Below are 18,253 nucleotides of genomic sequence, written 5' to 3'. Positions count from 1 at the left end.
CACCCTGATGCCATCCAGGTATGTGGGGGCCGAATCCATTTCTATTTCTGGGGTGACAGGAGGATCCCAGCAGCTGACTGTACTGGAAGCTGAAGTGAGTTTAACTGGGAATGAGTGGCAGAAACACCCCATTGTGACTGGTCCAGACGCCCCATGCATCCTCGGCATAGATTATCTCAGGAGTGGATATTTCAAGGACCCAAAGGGACATCGCTGGGCTTTTGGGATAGCAGCTGTAGAGACAGAAGACATAAGACAACTGAATACCCTGCCCGGTCTCTCAGATAACCCGTCTGCTGTAGGACTATTGAGAATTGAAGAACAGCGGGTACCAATTGCTACAGCAACAGTGCATCGCCGGCAATACCGCACTGACAGAGACTCTGTGGCCCCCATCCATAAGATGATTCGGGATCTGGAGAGCCAAGGGGTGGTCAGCAAGGCTCACTCACCCTTTAACAGCCCTATATGGCCGGTGCGTAAGTCCAGTGAAGAATGGAGACTGACAGTGGATTACCGTGGCCTGAATGAAGTCACACCACCACTGAGTGCTGCTGTACCGGACATGTTGGAACTTCAGTATGAGCTGGAATCCAAGGCAGCAAAGTGGTATGTGACCATTGATATTGCCAATGCCTTTTTCTCCATTCCTCTGGCAGCAGAGTGCAGGCCTCAGTTTGCTTTCACCTGGAGGGGTGTGCAGTACACATGGAACCGACTGCCCCAGGGGTGGAAGCACAGTCCCACCATCTGCCATGGGCTGATCCAGGCTGCACTGGAAAAGGGTGAGGCTCCAGAACATCTGCAGTATATTGATGACATCATTGTGTGGGGGGACACAGCAACGGAAGTATTTGGGAAAGGAGAGAAAATCATCAGAATTCTCCTGGAAGCCGGTTTCGCCATCAAGAAGAGTAAAGTCAAGGGACCTGCCCGAGAGATCCAGTTCCTGGGAGTAAAGTGGCAAGACGGACGGCGTCAGATTCCTTCTGAGGTCATCAATAAGATCATCGCGATGTCTCCACCAACCAACAAGAAGGAGACACAAGCCTTCCTAGGCGCCATAGGCTTTTGGAGAATGCACATCCCTGAGTACAGCCAGATTGTGAGTCCTCTCTACCTCATAACCCGCAAGAAGAATGATTTCCACTGGGGCCCTGAACAGCAGCAAGCCTTCACCCAGATCAAACAGGAGATCGCTCATGCAGTAGCCCTGGGACCAGTCAGGACAGGACCAGAGGTAAAGAATGTGCTTTACTCTGCAGCCGGGAGCCATGGTCTGTCCTGGAGCCTTGGGCAGAAGGTGCCTGGCGAGACCCGAGGTCGACCACTGGGATTCTGGAGTCGAAGTTACAGAGGGTCTGAAGTCAACTACACTCCCACCGAGAAAGAAATCTTGGCAGCTTACGAAGGAGTCCAAGCCGCCACAGAGGTGATCGGCACAGAAACACAACTTCTCCTTGCACCCCGACTGCCAGTGCTAGGGTGGATGTTCAAGGGAAGGGTTCCCTCTACCCACCATGCCACTGATGCCACGTGGAGCAAATGGATTGCCCTCATCACACAGCGCGCCCGTATTGGAAACCCGAATCGCCCTGGGATTCTGGAAATTATAACAAACTGGCCTGAAGGTGAGACTTTTAAATTATCTTCAGAAGATGCAGAGGAGCAAGTAGCACGTGCCGAGGAAGCACCCCCGTATAATGAACTGCCAGAGAGTGAAAGACGCTATGCCCTCTTCACCGATGGTTCCTGCCGAATTGTAGGCACAGATCGGAAATGGAAAGCTGCAGTATGGAGCCCCACACGACAAGCTGTACAGGCTACTGAGGGACAAGGTGGATCGAGTCAGGTCGCAGAGCTTAAAGCCATCCAACTGGCTTTGGATATTGCCGAACGAGAGAAATGGCCAAGGCTTTATCTCTACACCGACTCTTGGATGGTAGCCAATGCACTGTGGGGATGGTTAGATCGCTGGAGAAAAACTAACTGGCAGCGCAGAGGAAAACCCATCTGGGCCGCTGAGATTTGGCAGGACATCGCCGCCCGGGCAGAAAAGCTGACTGTGAAAGTTCGACACGTGGATGCACATGTACCCAAGAGTCGGGCTAATGAAGAGCATCGTAACAATGAGCAGGTGGACCGAGCTGCCAAGGTGGAAGTGTCACAGGTGGATCTGGACTGGCAGCACAAAGGAGAATTATTTCTAGCTCGTTGGGCCCATGATGCCTCTGGTCATCAAGGGAGAGATGCGACATACAGGTGGGCTCGTGACCGAGGGGTGGACTTGACCATGGACAACATCTCACAGGTCATCCACAGCTGTGAGACTTGCGCTGCAATCAAACAAGCCAAGCGGGTGAAGCCTCTGTGGTATGGTGGACGATGGTCAAAGTACAGGTATGGGGAAGTATGGCAAGTTGACTACATCACACTTCCCCAAACTCGCCAAGGAAAGCGCTACGTGTTGACCATGGTGGAAGCAACCACAGGATGGTTAGAGACCTACCCTGTGCCTCATGCTACTGCCCGGAACACCATCTTGGGTCTGGAAAAGCAAGTCCTGTGGAGACATGGTACCCCTGAGAGAATCGAGTCTGACAATGGAACCCATTTCAAGAATGGCCTCATACGCACCTGGGCTAGAGAACACGGAATTGAATGGATATACCACATCCCCTATCATGCACCAGCTGCTGGGAAAGTTGAACGGTGCAACGGAATACTGAAGACAACTTTGAAGGCACTTGGCGGGGGAACCTTCAAAAATTGGGAACTGAACTTAGCAAAGGCCACCTGGATGGTTAACACAAGGGGTTCTATCAATCGAGCCGGTCCTGCCGAGTCCGAACCTTTGCACACAGTGGATGGAGATAAAGTCCCTGTGGTACACGTAAGAGGTTTTTTAGGAAAGACTGTTTGGATTAGTCCCACCTCAGGCGAAGGCAAACCCATCCGTGGAGTGGTTTTTGCCCAAGGACCTGGTTATACTTGGTGGGTGATGAAGGCAGATGGGGAAACCTGTTGTGTACCACAAGGAGACCTTATCTTGAGTGAGAACTGTGTAGATGGTAATAGAATAAGGGGTGGATAATGTCCTAGGTTGCAATATTGATGTAGTTAAGTATTCTATTACCACCAGCTGTGGGCCATTAGCTGCTATCACCCACTCCGGATGGCAGGCAATGGGCCATCCGTTAGCTATTATCACTTGCTAATGACCCACCCCGCATGACAGGCAATGGGCCATCAGGGACCCACCGTGTGACTCATGGACTTATCTCATCCCATTGTGAGATGCTCTGCTGAGGAGGGAGGAGCCAGGTGTTCCCACCTGGATATAACCTGGCCTTGGAACTGCCTGAGCTAGCCCTGTCTACTGGGTTCCCAGAGGACGAGAGCTACTACTAGATCTTCAGCTGGAGACTAGACCTTCACAGGATCACCGCTTCAACTGGACTACTTCAGTTGGGCTGCTACTACCACCCTAACCGGGTGTTAGGTTGTATCTGACTTTGTCAGTGCTTTTCCTTGTATTATTTCACTTATTTTTAATTTCAATCTTGACTTGTGATCTCCCACTGGTTTGTTTTCAAACCAACACAGACCCTCACGGAGGGGCTGAGCCCAGTGCCGGGTTTGTCACACATGTAGGTGCCACTCTTGGAGACAGTGAAGCTGGCAGGTGCATTCGGCCACCAGCGCTGCCCATCCTTGTACCAGGTGGTGCCATAGGTTGTCCCCGAACCCTGACAGGTCAGTGTCACTCTGTCCCACAGCACCGCTGGTGTCCAGGGGGGATCCACGAGGAGCTGGGTGGTCTGAGCACCTGCAGGTGACAGGGGACACCAGCCTGCCAGGACCAGTGTGTGGCTGGGGAGAACAGGGTGGGGACATGGCATCCCTTGGGGACTCACCAGTGAGGCTGAGGGTCTGGGCTGGAAGGGAGAAAGGACAGGGCTGGGTCAGGACAGCGACACCCAGGGCACGGGGTGTCCCCAAATTGTCCCTGTGGGGGCACCAGATTGGTACAGAGGTCTCAGGGATGGGGACACTGTGGCCACCCCAGGCTGATGCAGGACATGGGGACACAGGTCACTGCTACCAGGCCCCAAAGCTCTTGTCCCCACCGCCCCATGTGCCTGTCCTCTTGTCCCTGTCCCTTCCATCTCTTGTCCCCTTGCCCTGTCCCACACCTGCCCCAGTCTCATGCTGCCTGTCCCCACATTCCTGTCCCCACGTTCCTGTTCCACTTTTCCTGTTCCCCTGTTCCTGTCCCCACAGCCACTCCACAACCCAGTCACACCAGTCTCCACCCCCAAGAACTGGCTCTACTAGCATTGGGGACTTCAGAGATCCCACAGCCCATTGTGCCCCCTCCCCACCGCTCTCTGCCTCACCAGGGCCATCCCTGGGCTGTCACCCCTGTGCCCAGGGCACTCACCGCACAGCAGCAGTGCCACCTTCCCAGCCATCCCGCTGTCCCCGGCCATCCAGGCAGGCTGTGACACACTGCCGGGGCCACCTGTCCCTGTTGGTGGCTCTTGGGCCAAACGGGAAGGAAACAAGGTCACATCTCGCGCTCGGGAGTGTTTGATACAGGGTGGGGGCAGGGTGGGGGCAGGGTGGGGACAGGCTGGCCACAAGCTGGGGGCAGGGCGGGGACGTGGTGGGACAGGCTGGGGACATGGCAGGACACCGGGTTCCTACGACTGGGGAGACAGGGGGTGTGTAGAGCCAAAGATGGTGTTCCCATCTTTGGCTCAGGATGGAAGTCCTGGGGGAATCAAGGCCCTGGGGGAAGGGAGGTTGCAGGGGATGGAATCAAGGGGAGGGGGCTCCTCGGCAGTGGGGGTCCTGGGCCATGGAGACCCTGGGCAATGGCAGTCCCAGGCTGGGGGGACATAGGAAATGGGGGTGCCATGGTCGGGTTCCCAGGGCAATGGGGATCCCAGGGATGGGCAGTGGCTGGGTGGGCATGTGGGTCACAGCTCCTTGACTGGCTGCCTCAGATGTTGGGGTGACCCAGGGCCCAGCACAGCCCCCTCGGGCTCCTCATGGCCTGGGGGTCACCCCAGGGGGATTCCGAGGGTCTCTGGCTCTGTGCCCCCTCCCCTCCCAGGGGCTTTTTCCTCTCTTTATTTCCATTTCTTCCCTTTTCCCCTCAATTTCACACTGCCCCAATTCCTGTCTCAGCGATCTCAGGGAGCTCCTGAGCAGGGATCGGGTTTGGGTGACCCTAAGGAGGGGGAGAAGGGAGTTCAGGAAGGATTGGGGGCTGTGGGGGATGGGGGTGTCCAGCTGTGCCCCCCAACACTCTCACTTTCCCTTTCCTGCAGCAGAAGAAAGAAAATTGAATTTATCAACCATCAAATCAGAGCTGAAAAATGAGAAGTGAAACACATCTTAAACACACATTCCCCTCTCAGGCACTTCTCCAACGTGGGTTTCCCAAGGGCTCACAGCACCCTTCGGGCATCCCCTACTGCACCGGGGGATCCTGCAGGGCTGCAGGGAGGTCTCTGCTCCCCGGGGGCACCACGGGCTCCAGGGAATCTCCACTCAGGCACCAGGAGCCCCTCGTTCCCCTCCTTCCTCCCTGCGCTCGCTGCCTGCAGGGTTGTTCCTCTCGCAGCCTCTGGCTCCTCTTGGCTGCTGCAATTCCATCGCTGCCATCCCTTGGATTTGCCTTTCCCAATTCTGGGGTGCTCTGCTCCTCCCTCCGCCCATTCCAGGACACCCCCGAGTGCCGGAGCTGTTGGGGGCGTTGCCATAGCAACAGTCTATCCCGACACATAGCGACAGTGGCTCCGGACACGCTGTCCCAGCCGCTCCGGACACATGGCCACCGTCGCTGCCGCAGCCCGGGACAGTGGCGTCACTCGCAGCGCCATGGCAGCGCCACCTGCCCCGGTGACCGAGCCCAGCACTCCGCTCCCGCAGGCCCGGCGGCTCCTGCCGGGCTCCCTGCTCTCCCCCAGCCTCCCGCTCCCTCCCTCCCGGCGCCCCCCGCCCGCCCCAGGGCTGAGCCCGGCCGAGGCTCCGCAGCAGCTGCGGGGCTCAGAGCCGCTCGGGGAGCGCCGGCTGCGGGGCTTTGGGCACCGGGGGGCACCGGGCAGGGCTGCGGCGGGGCTGGGCTGGGCTCGGGGGACACCTCACGCTGTCCCCGGCTCCGTCCCGGCACTCTCGAGGCTCTCGGTGCAGCTGCGGGGGATCCAGTCCGGCAATGCCCCAATCGATCATTATGTCACCCTCCCCAGGGGACTGAGAGAGCTCCAAAAATCCTGCAAATCCCACAAGGATCTGCTCAACAGCCTGACCCGGACCCTCCTCCTTCCCGAGCTGAACAGACAGAGCTGAACAAACAAACCCCATTTCTGCCGCTTTAATCAAAAAGCTGCGCTTTGAGTGCAATCAGAGGGAAAAGGGTCCTGTGCCGCCCTGGCAGTGGGATGGGCATGGGGAGCGCTGGGGGTGCTGTGGAGAGGAAGAAGTGACCCCTGGAGAGACTCGATGTCCCTCAGTCTCCCCACTGTCACAGCACATTCTCGTAGGTGGCACTCGGGTCCTGCTGTCCCTCGCAGGGTCCCGACAGCTCCGCGTTGGTCACTTGTGGATCCCGAGGGGGGACAGTGACGGAGCAATGCCCTGGGGACCCTGCGAGAGACACCGGTTGTGGGGACCCTCGTGGGGGTGACAGCTGTGGCTGACATGTCCCTGTCCCTGTCCCTGTCGCTGTCCCTGTCGCTGTCCCTGTCGCGGTCCCTGTCCCTGTCCCTGTCGCTGTCCCTGTCGCTGTCGCTGTCCCTGTCCCTGTCCCTGTCCCCTGCCGTACTCACCCCCTGCCCTCTCGGTGCCCTCCATGGGGGTGTCCAGCACCTCCCCCTCCTCCGGGGGTTCCGGGGGGGCCCTGCGGGGATCAGGGGTGTCTGAGGGGGTCTGAGGAAAGGGGAAAGGGCAGTCATGGCCGGAGCCCCCCTCACCTGTCCTGGGACTTCCTGGAGGCTGCAGGGAAAAGGGGAGGAGGTGACTGTGGGGTCCCCGAGACCCCTGAGCCTTCCTGGCACCTCGGGAGCTCCAACCACCTACGGGACCCCCAAATCCCCACTGCAGCCCCGATTCCCATAGGACACTGATTCCCCCCTAGACCCCAGGAACACCTGAACCCCATGAAGTTCTTCACGACTGCAGTGTCCCCATTGCTCCCGACCCCACTGAGTCCCAGAACCGCAACCCCGGCAGGGAGGGGAAACCCCCAAACTCTCATAGGGTCCCTGAAAGATCCCCCAAAATCTCTGCACGACCCTCCAACACCTCCCCGAAGCTTCCAGGAGCTCCCAGTGCGACCCCAATGTTCCTCAGATGTCACCCAGGGATGATCCTGGGGCCCTGCCAAGACCCTCTAATTTGTCCCCAAACCCAACATACCCCCAGCCAAGGTCACTGGGGGCTCAGTTTCCCCCAGCTCAGGAGCTCTGGGTGCTGCCCCATCTCTCCCCACACTCTCGGGGTTTCCCCTCACTCCAGGACCCCCAACCCCCCATTGTCACCCACCCGGGCGGTGCCACCAGTGACAGCCCCCGATGACAGCCAGGAGCAGCACCAGGTACAGGAGGGTCCTGCCGACATTCATAGCCACTGCTGGGGACACAGGGGGACATGTCAGGGTCACCCGGAACCCCGGGAGTCCTCAACTCCCCGTGACCCCATATGACCCCACCTGTGCCCCAGTGTCCCCACGGTGTCACCTCCAGGACCAGCTCTGGGCTGAGCGCCCGGAACACACGGTGCTCATCCAGCTGGTTGGTGGCCATGCACTGGTAGGTGCCAGAATGTCCCACATCGATGTCCCCAAGCTCCAGGAGGGGACCCTGGGCCACCTCCTGCCCATCGCGCAGCCAGGTGAAGTTGACAGGTGCTGAGCCCACCTGCACCGAGCAGCGCATGGTCACGGGGTCACCTGCGTGCACCTGGAGTGCTGGGGGGCCAGGGGTGATGGTGGCATTGGCCACGGGCACTATGGGGACAGAGACGGGGCTGAGGGTGGGGGAGGGGTTGGCATGATGTATCGGGGGAGGGGATGGGTGGGGAATGATGATATCATGGGTGGGTCACCCCCAGCCCGAGGGTGTCGCTCACCCAAGACAGGGACATTCAGTGTGGGGCTTTCGGCCACGCTCTCCCCGTCGCTGGCCCGGCACCGGTAGTGGCCGCTGTCATTCACGCCAATGCTGCGCAGCTCCAGACGTGGGCCAGTGCCCAGCGGTGTCCCTGAGCCCTCCCGGTGCCAAGAGAAGGACAGAGGACCTGTCCCCGTTGCCACCACACAGCTCAGCACCAGGCTGTCACCCAGTGCCACCTGTCCCCCGGGGGGCTGCGATGACAGGGAGACTCCCCAGAGTGAGACCCCTGTAGGGGACATTGGTGTGATGGGGACATGAGGAGAGGAGTGAGGAGATGTAGGAGAGGGTGGAGGAGACCCGATAGGGTGAGAAAGGGAGTGGTGGGAGATTCAGGAAGGGGAGACATGCAAAGGGATATAGGGACCCCAGAGAGGGGTGAGGGGATGCAGACAGGGGTGGTGCGACCTGGGGATACTGGAGGGACCTCCAATCGGGCTGGGTGTCCCCAGTTGTGTCTGGGCGACCTGGGAGACTGTTGCGAAGGAGGGGTGTCCCCACGTGGTGATGGGAGATGGGGACTGTGACCCCAAAGCCACTGGGGAGAGGCTGTGGGGATGTCGGGTTGGCGGCTGTGGGGTGCTTACTGTGCACTGTCACTGTCACCGGCTTCGACTCTGACACCAGTGATGTTCCGATGCTCACCCAGCCCCCGCAGCGATAGCTGCCACTGTGGTTCAGCTGCAGGGGGGACAGGGACAGCTCGGTCCCATTGACGGCCCAGCCCAGTTCCTCCTCCTCACGGTAGAAGGACACCGAGGTGACAGGGTAGTTCTCCCTGACCCGGCAGCGCAGTGTCACCGTGTCCCCCTCCAGCAATGGCCGCGCTGGCACCTGCAGCACCAGCCAGTCTGGGGACAAGTGGGGACACATCACACCAGCATGTCCCGATGGCACCTGGACCCCCCACTCTGTCACCTCCAACACCCCAGGGGTTCCCAATTCCAACAGGATCCCTTCACCTTGGATGCTCTGGGATGTCCCCGTGTGCAGGGGACAGGCTCTGGTCACACCAGGGGGTGACGCAGGTAGCAGAGCTCACCCAGAGCCCTCGGTGTCCCCACGGGTGACAGGCTGGGGACACCAAACTCCCCTCACCATCTAAGATGCTCACGGTGGGGCTGAGCCCAGTGCTGGATCGGTGACAGCTATAGGTGCCACTCTCGGTGACAGTGAAATGGTCTCCTCCCTTCTGCCACGAGCTCCACCCGTCCTTGTGCCAGTAGATGTCACCGGATGTCCCAAAGCCCTGGCAGCTCAGTGTCACTCTGTCCCACAGCACCGGCGGTGTCCAGGGGGGATCCACGAGGAGCTGGGTGGTCTGGGCACCTGCGGGTGACAGGGGACACCAGGGGACACCAGCCTGCTAGGGCCAGCACAGGGCTGGGGTGAGCAGGGTGGGGACATGACATCCCTTGGGGACTCACCAGCGAGGCCGAGGGTCTGAGCTGGAAGGGAGAAGGGACAGGGTCTGAGCAAGGGTGGCACCTCGGGGACAGTGGCACCCAGGGGACAAGGTGAGGGGGCTGTCCCCAAACTGTCCCCTTGGGGACACCACAGTGGCACGGATCGCTCGGGGATGGGGACACCGTGGCCACCCCGGAAATGGGAGATGAAGGGAGCAGAGCAGGGGATATGGGGGAGCCGGGCAAGGATGGGAGGATTCGGGGAGGAACCCAGGAAGGGCAGTGATGGGGAGACCCGGGCAGGGGGTCAGCGAGGGCTGGGGGTCCCCAGTTGTGTCTGGGGTACCCGGGGAGGCTGTCGGGGTTGCCGTGCACCGGGAAGAGCTCTGGGGGTGAGATGGGAGTGAGGATGATGATCGCGAGTGTGCTGGGGAGAGGCTGTGGGGCTGTCGGGGTTTTGCGGTGCTCACCATGCACTGTCACTGTCACTGGCTTTGACTCGGTCAGTGACGTTCCGAAGCTCACCCAGCCCTTGCAGCGATAGTGACCACTGTGGTTCAGCTGCAGTGGAGCAGGGAGGGACAGCTCGGTCCCATTGACGGCCCAACCCAGTTCCTCCTCCTCGCGGTAGAAGGACACCGAGGTGACAGAGTAGCTGCCCCTGACCCGGCAGCGCAGTGTCACCGTGTCCCCCTCCACCAGCGGCTGCATTGGCACCTGCAGCACCAGCATGTCTGGGGACAAGTGGGGACACATCACACTGGCATGTCCCGATGGCACTGGGACCCCCCACTGTGTCACACACAGAGCACATGGGGGTACCCAGTTCCAAGAGGGTTCCATGGCACTGGGATGCTCTGGGATGTCCCCGTGTGCAGGGGACAGGCTCTTGTCACACCAGGGGGTGACCCAGTAAGTAGGGCTCACCCAAAGCCTTCGGGGTCCCCACGAGTGACAGGCTGGGGACACCAAACTCCCCTTACCATCTAATACGCTCACGGAGGGGCTGTGCCCAGTGCTGGGTCGGTGACAGCTATAGGTGCCACTCTCAGTGACAGTGAAGTGGCCGCCTCCCTTCTGCCACGAGCTCCACCCGTCCTTGCGCCAGTAGGTGACACCGGATGTCCCCAAGCCCTGGCAGCTCAGTGTCACTCTGTCCCACAGCACCGCTGGTGTCCAGGGGGAATCCACGAGGAGCTGGGTGGTCTGAGCACCTGTGAGTGACAGGGGACACCAGCCTGCCAGGGCCAGCACAGGGCTGGGGACAGCAGGGCAGGGACATGGCATCCCTTGGGGACTCACCAGTGAGGCTGAGGGTCTGAGCTGGAAGGGAGAAGGAAGAGGGCTGACTGAGGGTGGCACCTCAGGGACAGTGACACACAGGAGATGAAGTGTGGCATTGTCCCCAAACTGTCCCCGTGAAGACAGAATGGCACGGATGTCTCGGGGACAGGGACACCAGGGCCACCCCGTGCTCAGGCAGGGCTTGGGGACACTGCGGCCACCCCGGAAATGGGGACACCACAGCCACCCCGTGCTGGCACAGCTCACCCCCACCAGCCCCACAGCACCTGTCCCCATATCCCATCCCGACAGTCATTGTCCCCTTGCCCCCCTGTCCCTGCAGCCTTGTGTCCCTGCCCCTGTCCCCACACCCGCCCCATGCCACATGATCCCTCCCCACACCCGTGTCCCCCATTACTGTCCCCACCTTTCTGTCCCCTCTCTCCTGTCCCCACGGCCACTCCACAACCCTGGTCACCCCCACGGACTGGCTCTGCTGGCACTGGGGACCTCAAGGGAGCCCGCAGCCCCCTGTGCCCCCTCCCCACCGCTCTCTGCCTCACCAGGGCCATCCCTGGGCTGTCACCCCTGTGCGCAGAGCACTCACCGCACAGCAGCAGTGCCACCTTCCCGGCCATCCCGCTGTCCCCGGCCATCCGGGCTGGCTGTCACACACTGCCGGGGCCACCTGTCCCTGTCGGTGGCTCTTTGGCCAGAGGGGAAGGAAACAAGGTCACGTCTCGCGCTCGGGCGTGTTTGACACAGGGTGGGGGCAGGGTGGGGACAGGCTGGCCACAAGCTGGGGGCAGGGCGGGGACATGGCGGGGACGTGGTGGGACAGGCTGGGGACATGGCAGGACACCGGGTTCCCACGACTGGGGACACAGGGGGTGTGTAGAGCCAAAGATGGAGTTCCCAGTGGGATGGAGGTCCTGGGGGAATCACGGTCCTGGGGAAAGGGAGGGTGCAGGGGATGGAATCAAGGGGAGGGGGCTCCTCGGCAATGGGGGTCCTGGGCCATGGAGACCCTGGGCAATGGCAGTCCCAGGCTGGGGGGACATAGGGAATGGGGGTGCCATGGTTGGGTTCCCAGGGCAATGGGGGTGCCAGGGATGGGCAGTGGCTGGGTGGGCATGTGGGTCACAGCTCCTGCACTGGGTGCCTCAGATGTTGGGGTGACCCAGGGCCCAGCACAGCCCCCTCGGGCTCCTCATGGCCTGGGGGTCACCCCAGGGGGATTCCGAGGGTCTCTGGCTCTGTGCCCCCTCCCCCACCCAGGCGCTTTTTCCTCTCTTTATTTCCATTTCTTCCATTTTTTCCCTCAAATTCACACTGCCCCAATTCCTGTCTCGGCGATGTCAGGGAGCTCCTGAGCAGGGAAGGAACTGGGGAGAGCCTGAGGAGGGGGAGAAGGGAGTTCAAGGAGGACTGGGGGGCTGTGGGGGATGGGAGTGTCCAGCTGTGCCCCCCAACACTTTCGCTTTCTCTTTCTTGCAGCAGAAGGAAGCAAATTGAATTGAATTTATCAACCATCAAATCAGAGCTGAAAAATGAGAAGTGAAACACATCTTAAACACACATTCCCCTCTCAGGCACTTCTCCAACGTGGGTTTCCCACGGGCTCACAGCACCCTTCGGGCATCCCCTACTGCACCGGGGGATCCTGCAGGGCTGCAGGGAGGTCTCTGCTCCCCGGGGACACCACGAGCTCCAGGGAATCTCCACTCAGGCACCCGGAGCCCCTACTGCCCCTCCTTCCTCCCTGCGCTCGCTGCCTGCAGGGTTGTTCCTCTCGCAGCTTCTGGCTCCCCTTGGCTGCTGCAATTCCATCTCTGCCATCCCTTGGATTTGCCTTTCCCAATTTTGGGGTGCTCTGCTCCTCCCTCCGCCCATTCCAGGACATCCCCGAGTGCCGGAGTTGTTGGGGGCGTTGCCATAGCAACAGTCTATCCCGACACATAGCGACAGTGGCTCCGGACACGCTGTCCCAGCCGCTCCGGACACATGGCCACCGTCGCTGCCGCAGCCCGGGACAGTGGCGCCACTCGCAGCGCCATGGCAGCGCCACCTGCCCCGGTGACCGAGCCCAGCACTCCGCTCCCGCAGGCCCGGCGGCTCCTGCCGGGCTCCCTGCTCTCCCCCAGCCTCCCGCTCCCTCCCTCCCGGCGCCCCCCGCCCGCCCCAGGGCTGAGCCCGGCCGAGGCTCCGCAGCAGCTGCGGGGCTCAGAGCCGCTCGGGGAGCGCCGGCTGCGGGGCTTTGGGCACCGGGGGGCACCGGGCAGGGCTGCGGCGGGGCTGGGCTGGGCTCGGGGGACACCTCACGCTGTCCCCGGCTCCATCCCGGGGCTCTCGGGGCTCTCGGTGCAGCTGCGAGGGAACCAGTCCGGAAATGCCCCAATTGATCATTTTGTCACCCTCCCCAAGGGACTGAGAGAGCCCCAAAAATCCTGCAAATCCCACAAGGATCTGCTCAACAGCCTGACCTGGACCCTCCTCCTTCCCGAGCTGAACAGACAGAGCTGAACAAACATACCCCATTTCTACCAGTTTAATCAAAAAGCTGCGTTTTGGGTCCAATAAAAGGAAAAAGGGTCCTGTGCCCCCTGACAGTGGGAGGGGGGAAAGGGCAGTCATGGCCGGAGCCGCCCTCACCTGTCCTGGGACATCCTGGCTCCTGCAAGGAAAAGGGGAGGAGGTGACTGTGGGGTCCCTGAGACCCCTGAACCTTCCTGGGACCTTGGGAGCTCCAAGCAACCACCCACAGGACCCACAAATCCCCACGGGACCCCCAAATCCCCACTGCAGCCCAATTCCTACCGGACACTGATACCCCCCGGAACCCAGGAACATCTGAACCCCATAAAGTTCTGCACCACCACAGTGCCCCTGATCCCCAAAGGCCCAGAACCCCAAGCCTGGACAGGAGAGGCACCTCCCAGACTCACACAGGACCCCTGAAAGTACCTTGTATATAGCTGCACCACCCTCCAACACCTCCCCAGTCTCTCCAGGGGCTCCCAGTGCCACCCCAATGTTCCTCAAAAGCCACCCAGGGATGTCCCTGAAAAAAACCCCAACCTTCCAACACCTCCCCAAACCTCCCAGGAGCTCCTGCCAAGGTCACTGGGGGCTCATTTTCCCCCAGCTCAGGAGCTCTGGGTGCTGCCCCATCTCTCCCCACACTCTGGAGGTTTCCCCTCACTCCAGGACCCCCAATCCCAACATTGTCACCCACCAGGGCGGTGCCACCAGTGACAGCCCCCGATGACAGCCACGAGCAGCAGCAGGTACAGGAGGGTCCTGCCAACATTCACAGCCACTGCTGGGGAAACAGAGGGGGACACATCAGGGTCACCACTCACCTCAGGAGTCTTAAATCCCCCGGTGACCCCATATGACCTCACCTGTGCCCCCATATGACCTCACTTGTGCCCCAGTGTCCCCACGGTGTCACCTCCAGGGCCAGCTCTGGGCTGAGTGCCTGGAACACACGGTGCTCATCCAGCTGGTTGGTGGCCACACACTGGTAGGTGCCAGAATGTCCCATATCGATGTCCCCGAGCTCCAGGAGGGGACCCTGGGCCACCTCAAGCCCATCATGCAGCCAGGTGAAGGTGACAGGTGCTGAGCCCACCTGCACCGAGCAGCACAGGGTCACGGGGTCACCTGTGCGCACGTGGAGTGCCGGGGGGTCAGGGGTGATGGTGGCATTGGCCACGGGCACTGCGGGGACAGAGACGGGGCTGAGGGTGGGGGAGGGGCTGGAACCTGGTGTTGGGGGATGAGGGAGTCTCTGCATGGTGGCAACTGGACACTGATGGTCCCCTTCACACATGACAGTGACCGACAGTGGTGGAGGTCATCCCCTGGTGTAAAATGAGGGCATGCAACGGGTGGGATGAGGGTGTGGTGAGGGATACTGTGAATGGGAGTGACCACAAGCCCGAGGGACCCTCTCACCCTGGACCATGTCTGAGGGTGATGGTGGCCGTCACCCTGTAGGGGGTGTGGATTAGTGTGGATGGGATGTGATTGATTGGTCGAGGCAGATCATGGGGGGGTCACCCTAATCCTCAGTGTCCCGCTCACTCAGGAGGGTCACGCTCAATAGGGTGACTGTGACTTGATGTGGGGTGTGGGATGTGACAGGTGGGATGAGGGAGCCATGGGTGGGATGTCCTGGGTGGAGATATCTGGACCCAGATGGTCTCAGTTACCTGGGACTGTGACATGCAGGGGTGAGGCTGTGACCTGGGGTGTGTTGGGGATGGTGTGGGGGAGATGAGGTGGGATGGGGAATTCCATGGATGGGATCACCCCAGCCCGAGGGTCCCACTCACCCAGAACAGTGACATTCAGTGTGGGGCTCTCAGCCATGCTGTCCCCATTGCTGGCCCGACACTGGTAGTGGCCGCTGTCATTGTCCCCAACGTGGCGCAGCTCCAGGCGGGGTCCAGTGCCCAGCGGTGTCACCAAGCCCTCCCGGTGCCAGGAGACGGACAGAGGACCTGTCCCTGCGGCCACTGTGCAGTTCAGCACCAGGCCGTCACCCAGTGCCACCTGTCCATTGGGGGGCTGTGCTGACAGGGACACCCCTGATACTGAGATCCCTGTGGGGGAGACAAAGGGAATGGGGGACCCTCCTAGAGGGATGAGGGACACCAGATAGCAGTGAGGGACTCAGGAAAGGGAGGATCAGAGAGGGGCGGGGGGATCCCAGTGAGGAAGAAGGATGACTAGAGATGGGGAGGCTTGGAAAGGGGTGGAAGGGACCCCAGGAAGGCATGGAATGTTAGGAAGGGGAGACATGGAGTGGGTTGGAGGGTACCACAGGGAAGGTTTTGGGGAGCCAGACAGGGATGGTGGGATCTTTGAATAATGGCGAGACCTAAGAGAGGGAGAGGTGCACGGGGGGAGTGGTTTGGGGTCGAGGTGAGGGATGCAGGGACCAGGGACACTCATGGGAGGACGGAGGAGGGACCTGGGGAAGGCAAGGAGGCAGGTAGAGAGAGAGTGAGGCAGTGTCTGGGGTACCCGGGGAGGCTGTGGGGGTTGCCGTGCCCATCCCCGCACTCACTGCGCACCGTGACGCGGAGCCGGGCGCTGCTCTTCCGCACGGCCCCCCCCTCGGAGCGCACCTCGCAGCTGTAACTGCCCGAGTGGGAGACCCCCACGGCGGGCAGCAGGAGCTGCGGGGACCCCTGCGGGCCCCCCAGCAACTGCCCGTCCCGGTAGAAGAGGTGCAGGAGGGGGGCTCGGGGCCGCAGGGGGCTGGGGGTGCTGAGGCAGCTGAGATTCAGGGGGGACCCCTCGGTGGGCTCGGTGGAACCCTCCAGCTCCAGCACCAGCACCGTGAAGAGCTCTGGGAAGGAGATGGGAGGTGGGGATGTGACTCTGAGTCTGCTGGGAAGTCTCTGAGTCTGCTGGCTGCGAGGATGTCTCGTTATTGGAGTTCCAGCTGTGGGGTGCTTACCGTGCACTGTCACTGGCTCTGACACTGACACTGACAGGCCGCTGCTCACCAAGCCACTGTAGTGGTAGCTGCCACTGTGGTGCAGCTTCAGGCGGGACAGGGGCAGCTCAGTCCTCCTGGGATAGCCCCCCAGCTCCGTCCTGTCATGGTAAAATTGCACTCTGCTGACCGACGTGTCCTTCCTGACCCGGCAGCGCAGTGTCACCTTGTCCCCCTCCAGCAGTGGCCCTGCTGGCACCTGTAGCACCAGCCGGTCTGTGGGACAGGGAGAAGCCCATTGCACTGAGGGGCTTGAGAAGGGTCCAAGGTGGGACCCCAAGGCACCAGGGACCACTGGGGGAGTCTCCATTGTGTGGAAGGATCCCAGGGAGACCAGGGATCGCCCCATTGCACCAGCATCTCCATGGTGTTCCCATCACACTGGGATGCACAGGGAAGCACTGGGATGTTCCTGTGTAAAGGGGACAGACTTTCGCCACAGGAGCAGTGTGAGGCCAGCCACACAGCAGAGCCCACCCAGAGCCATCAGTGGGCCATCCATCCCCATCCCCTGCTCACCATTTAAGACCCTCACGGTGGGGCTGCGCCTGGTGCCATGTGTTTGACAATTGTAGGTACCACTCTCAGTGACAAGGAAGTGGTCAGCTGCATCCTGCCACCAGCACTGCCCATCCTTGTACCAGGTGGTGGCACCGGCAGTCCCCAAGCCCCGGCAGGTCAGTGTCATTTGGTCCCACAGCACTGCTGCTGTCCAGGAGGGATCCACGAGGAGCTGGGTGGTTGTCTGTGCACCTGCAAGTGACAGGGGACACCAGCCTGCCATGGCCAGCACATGGCTGGGGACAGTGGGGCAGGGACATGGCATCTGCATGGGGACTCACCGGCGAGGCTGAGGGTCTGGGCTGGAAGGGAGAAAGAAGAGGGTCTAGGTGGGGGTGGCACCATGAGGTCAGAGGCACCCGGGGACAGGGTGTGGGGTTGTCCCCAGCAGTCCCCATGGGGACTCTGGTGTGGCCCAGAGGTCTTGTGGACAGGGACACATTTGGCCACCCTGGGCTGAGGCAGGACATGAGGACACTGTGGACACCCTGGCCACGGTGACACCACCATCCTGGCAATGGTCCCACAGTCCCACAGCACATTGCTGCACCTCCACATCCCCATGGCTCTGTGCCTATGATCCCATTGCGATGGCATCTGTCCCCATGGGCTATCCTCATGTTGCTTATCCCCTTGTCCCTGTGCCTGCATCTTTCTCCCCTGTACCCACAGCTGGTCCAGCCCTGTGATGCCTCTCCTTACAACTCATTCCCCCCATTCCTGTACCCTGCTCTTGTCCCCACAGCCACCCCATGGCCCCAGTCACACCAGGGTCCACTCCCATGGACTTTCTCTGCTGGCACTGGGGATCTCAGGGGACCCCACAGCCCCCCTGTGCCCCCTCCCCACTGCTCTCTGCCTCACCAGGGCCATCCCTGGGGCATCAGGCCTGTGCCCAGGGTACTCACCCCACAGGAGCAGTGCCACCTTCCCGGCCATCCCGGTGTCCTCAGCCACCCTGGCTGGCTGTCACACAATGACTGCACCGACTGTCCCCTGGGTGGTGGTTCTTCGGATTAAGGGGAAGGAAGCGAGGTCAGGTCTCGTCTCCACGTGTGGGTGGCCCTTGGTCAGGGGAGGGTGGGGACAGGCTGGGGGCAGGGTGGGGACATGATGGGGACATGATGGGGACACGGTGTTCCCACGCATGGGGGTCTCAGGGGATGTGAGGAGCTCAGGATGGGTGTCCCAGGGCAATGGAGCTCCAGGGAATGGAGGTCCTGAGGAGGAGGACTCACAGGGAATGGCTGTCTGGGGATTGGGGGTCCCCATGCAGGGGGTTTCAAGGATGGGGGTCCCAGGGGAACATG

At 61.1% G+C, this 18,253-nt stretch overlaps 1 protein-coding gene across 1 annotated transcript; it reads right to left on the bottom strand.

Annotated features, from left to right (window-relative positions):
• Window positions 1-7,668: 7,668 nt before the first annotated feature.
• On the bottom strand, window positions 7,669-18,038 carry LOC146420358 (low affinity immunoglobulin gamma Fc region receptor III-like). The gene is made up of 6 exons (XM_085048368.1): window positions 17,852-18,038; window positions 17,225-17,399; window positions 9,279-9,509; window positions 8,682-9,031; window positions 8,140-8,374; window positions 7,669-7,694 (listed from the first exon to the last, which is right to left on the bottom strand). Exons 2-6 carry the CDS (start codon window positions 17,286-17,288, stop codon window positions 7,669-7,671), a joined length of 906 nt encoding a protein of 301 aa, XP_084904494.1. The 5' UTR covers window positions 17,289-17,399; window positions 17,852-18,038.
• Between the last annotated feature and the right edge of the window lie 215 nt (window positions 18,039-18,253).

This window comes from Lichenostomus cassidix, unplaced genomic scaffold, assembly GCF_008360975.1.
Source record: "Lichenostomus cassidix isolate B80296 unplaced genomic scaffold, HeHo_3.0 HiC_scaffold_852, whole genome shotgun sequence".
NCBI lineage: Eukaryota > Metazoa > Chordata > Aves > Passeriformes > Meliphagidae > Lichenostomus > Lichenostomus cassidix.
Note: the sequence above shows the minus strand (reverse complement) of the source record. Positions and strands in the feature narration are given on the sequence as shown.

What these genes read in the sequence shown, in the direction of transcription:
- LOC146420358 (XM_085048368.1), bottom strand. Translation starts at nt 17,288, where the DNA reads ATGGTGCCACCCCCACCTAGACCCTCTTCTTTCTCCCTTCCAGCCCAG. An exon ending in TCCCCATCTCCCATCACCAC is followed by an intron (nt 8,375 to 8,681) that starts GTGGGGACACCC and finishes CTGTCATCGCAG; the next exon opens with CCCCCCGGGGGACAGGTGGC. An exon ending in ACTGAATGTCCCTGTCTTGG is followed by an intron (nt 7,695 to 8,139) that starts GTGAGCGACACC and finishes GGTCACGGGGAG; the next exon opens with TTGAGGACTCCCGGGGTTCC.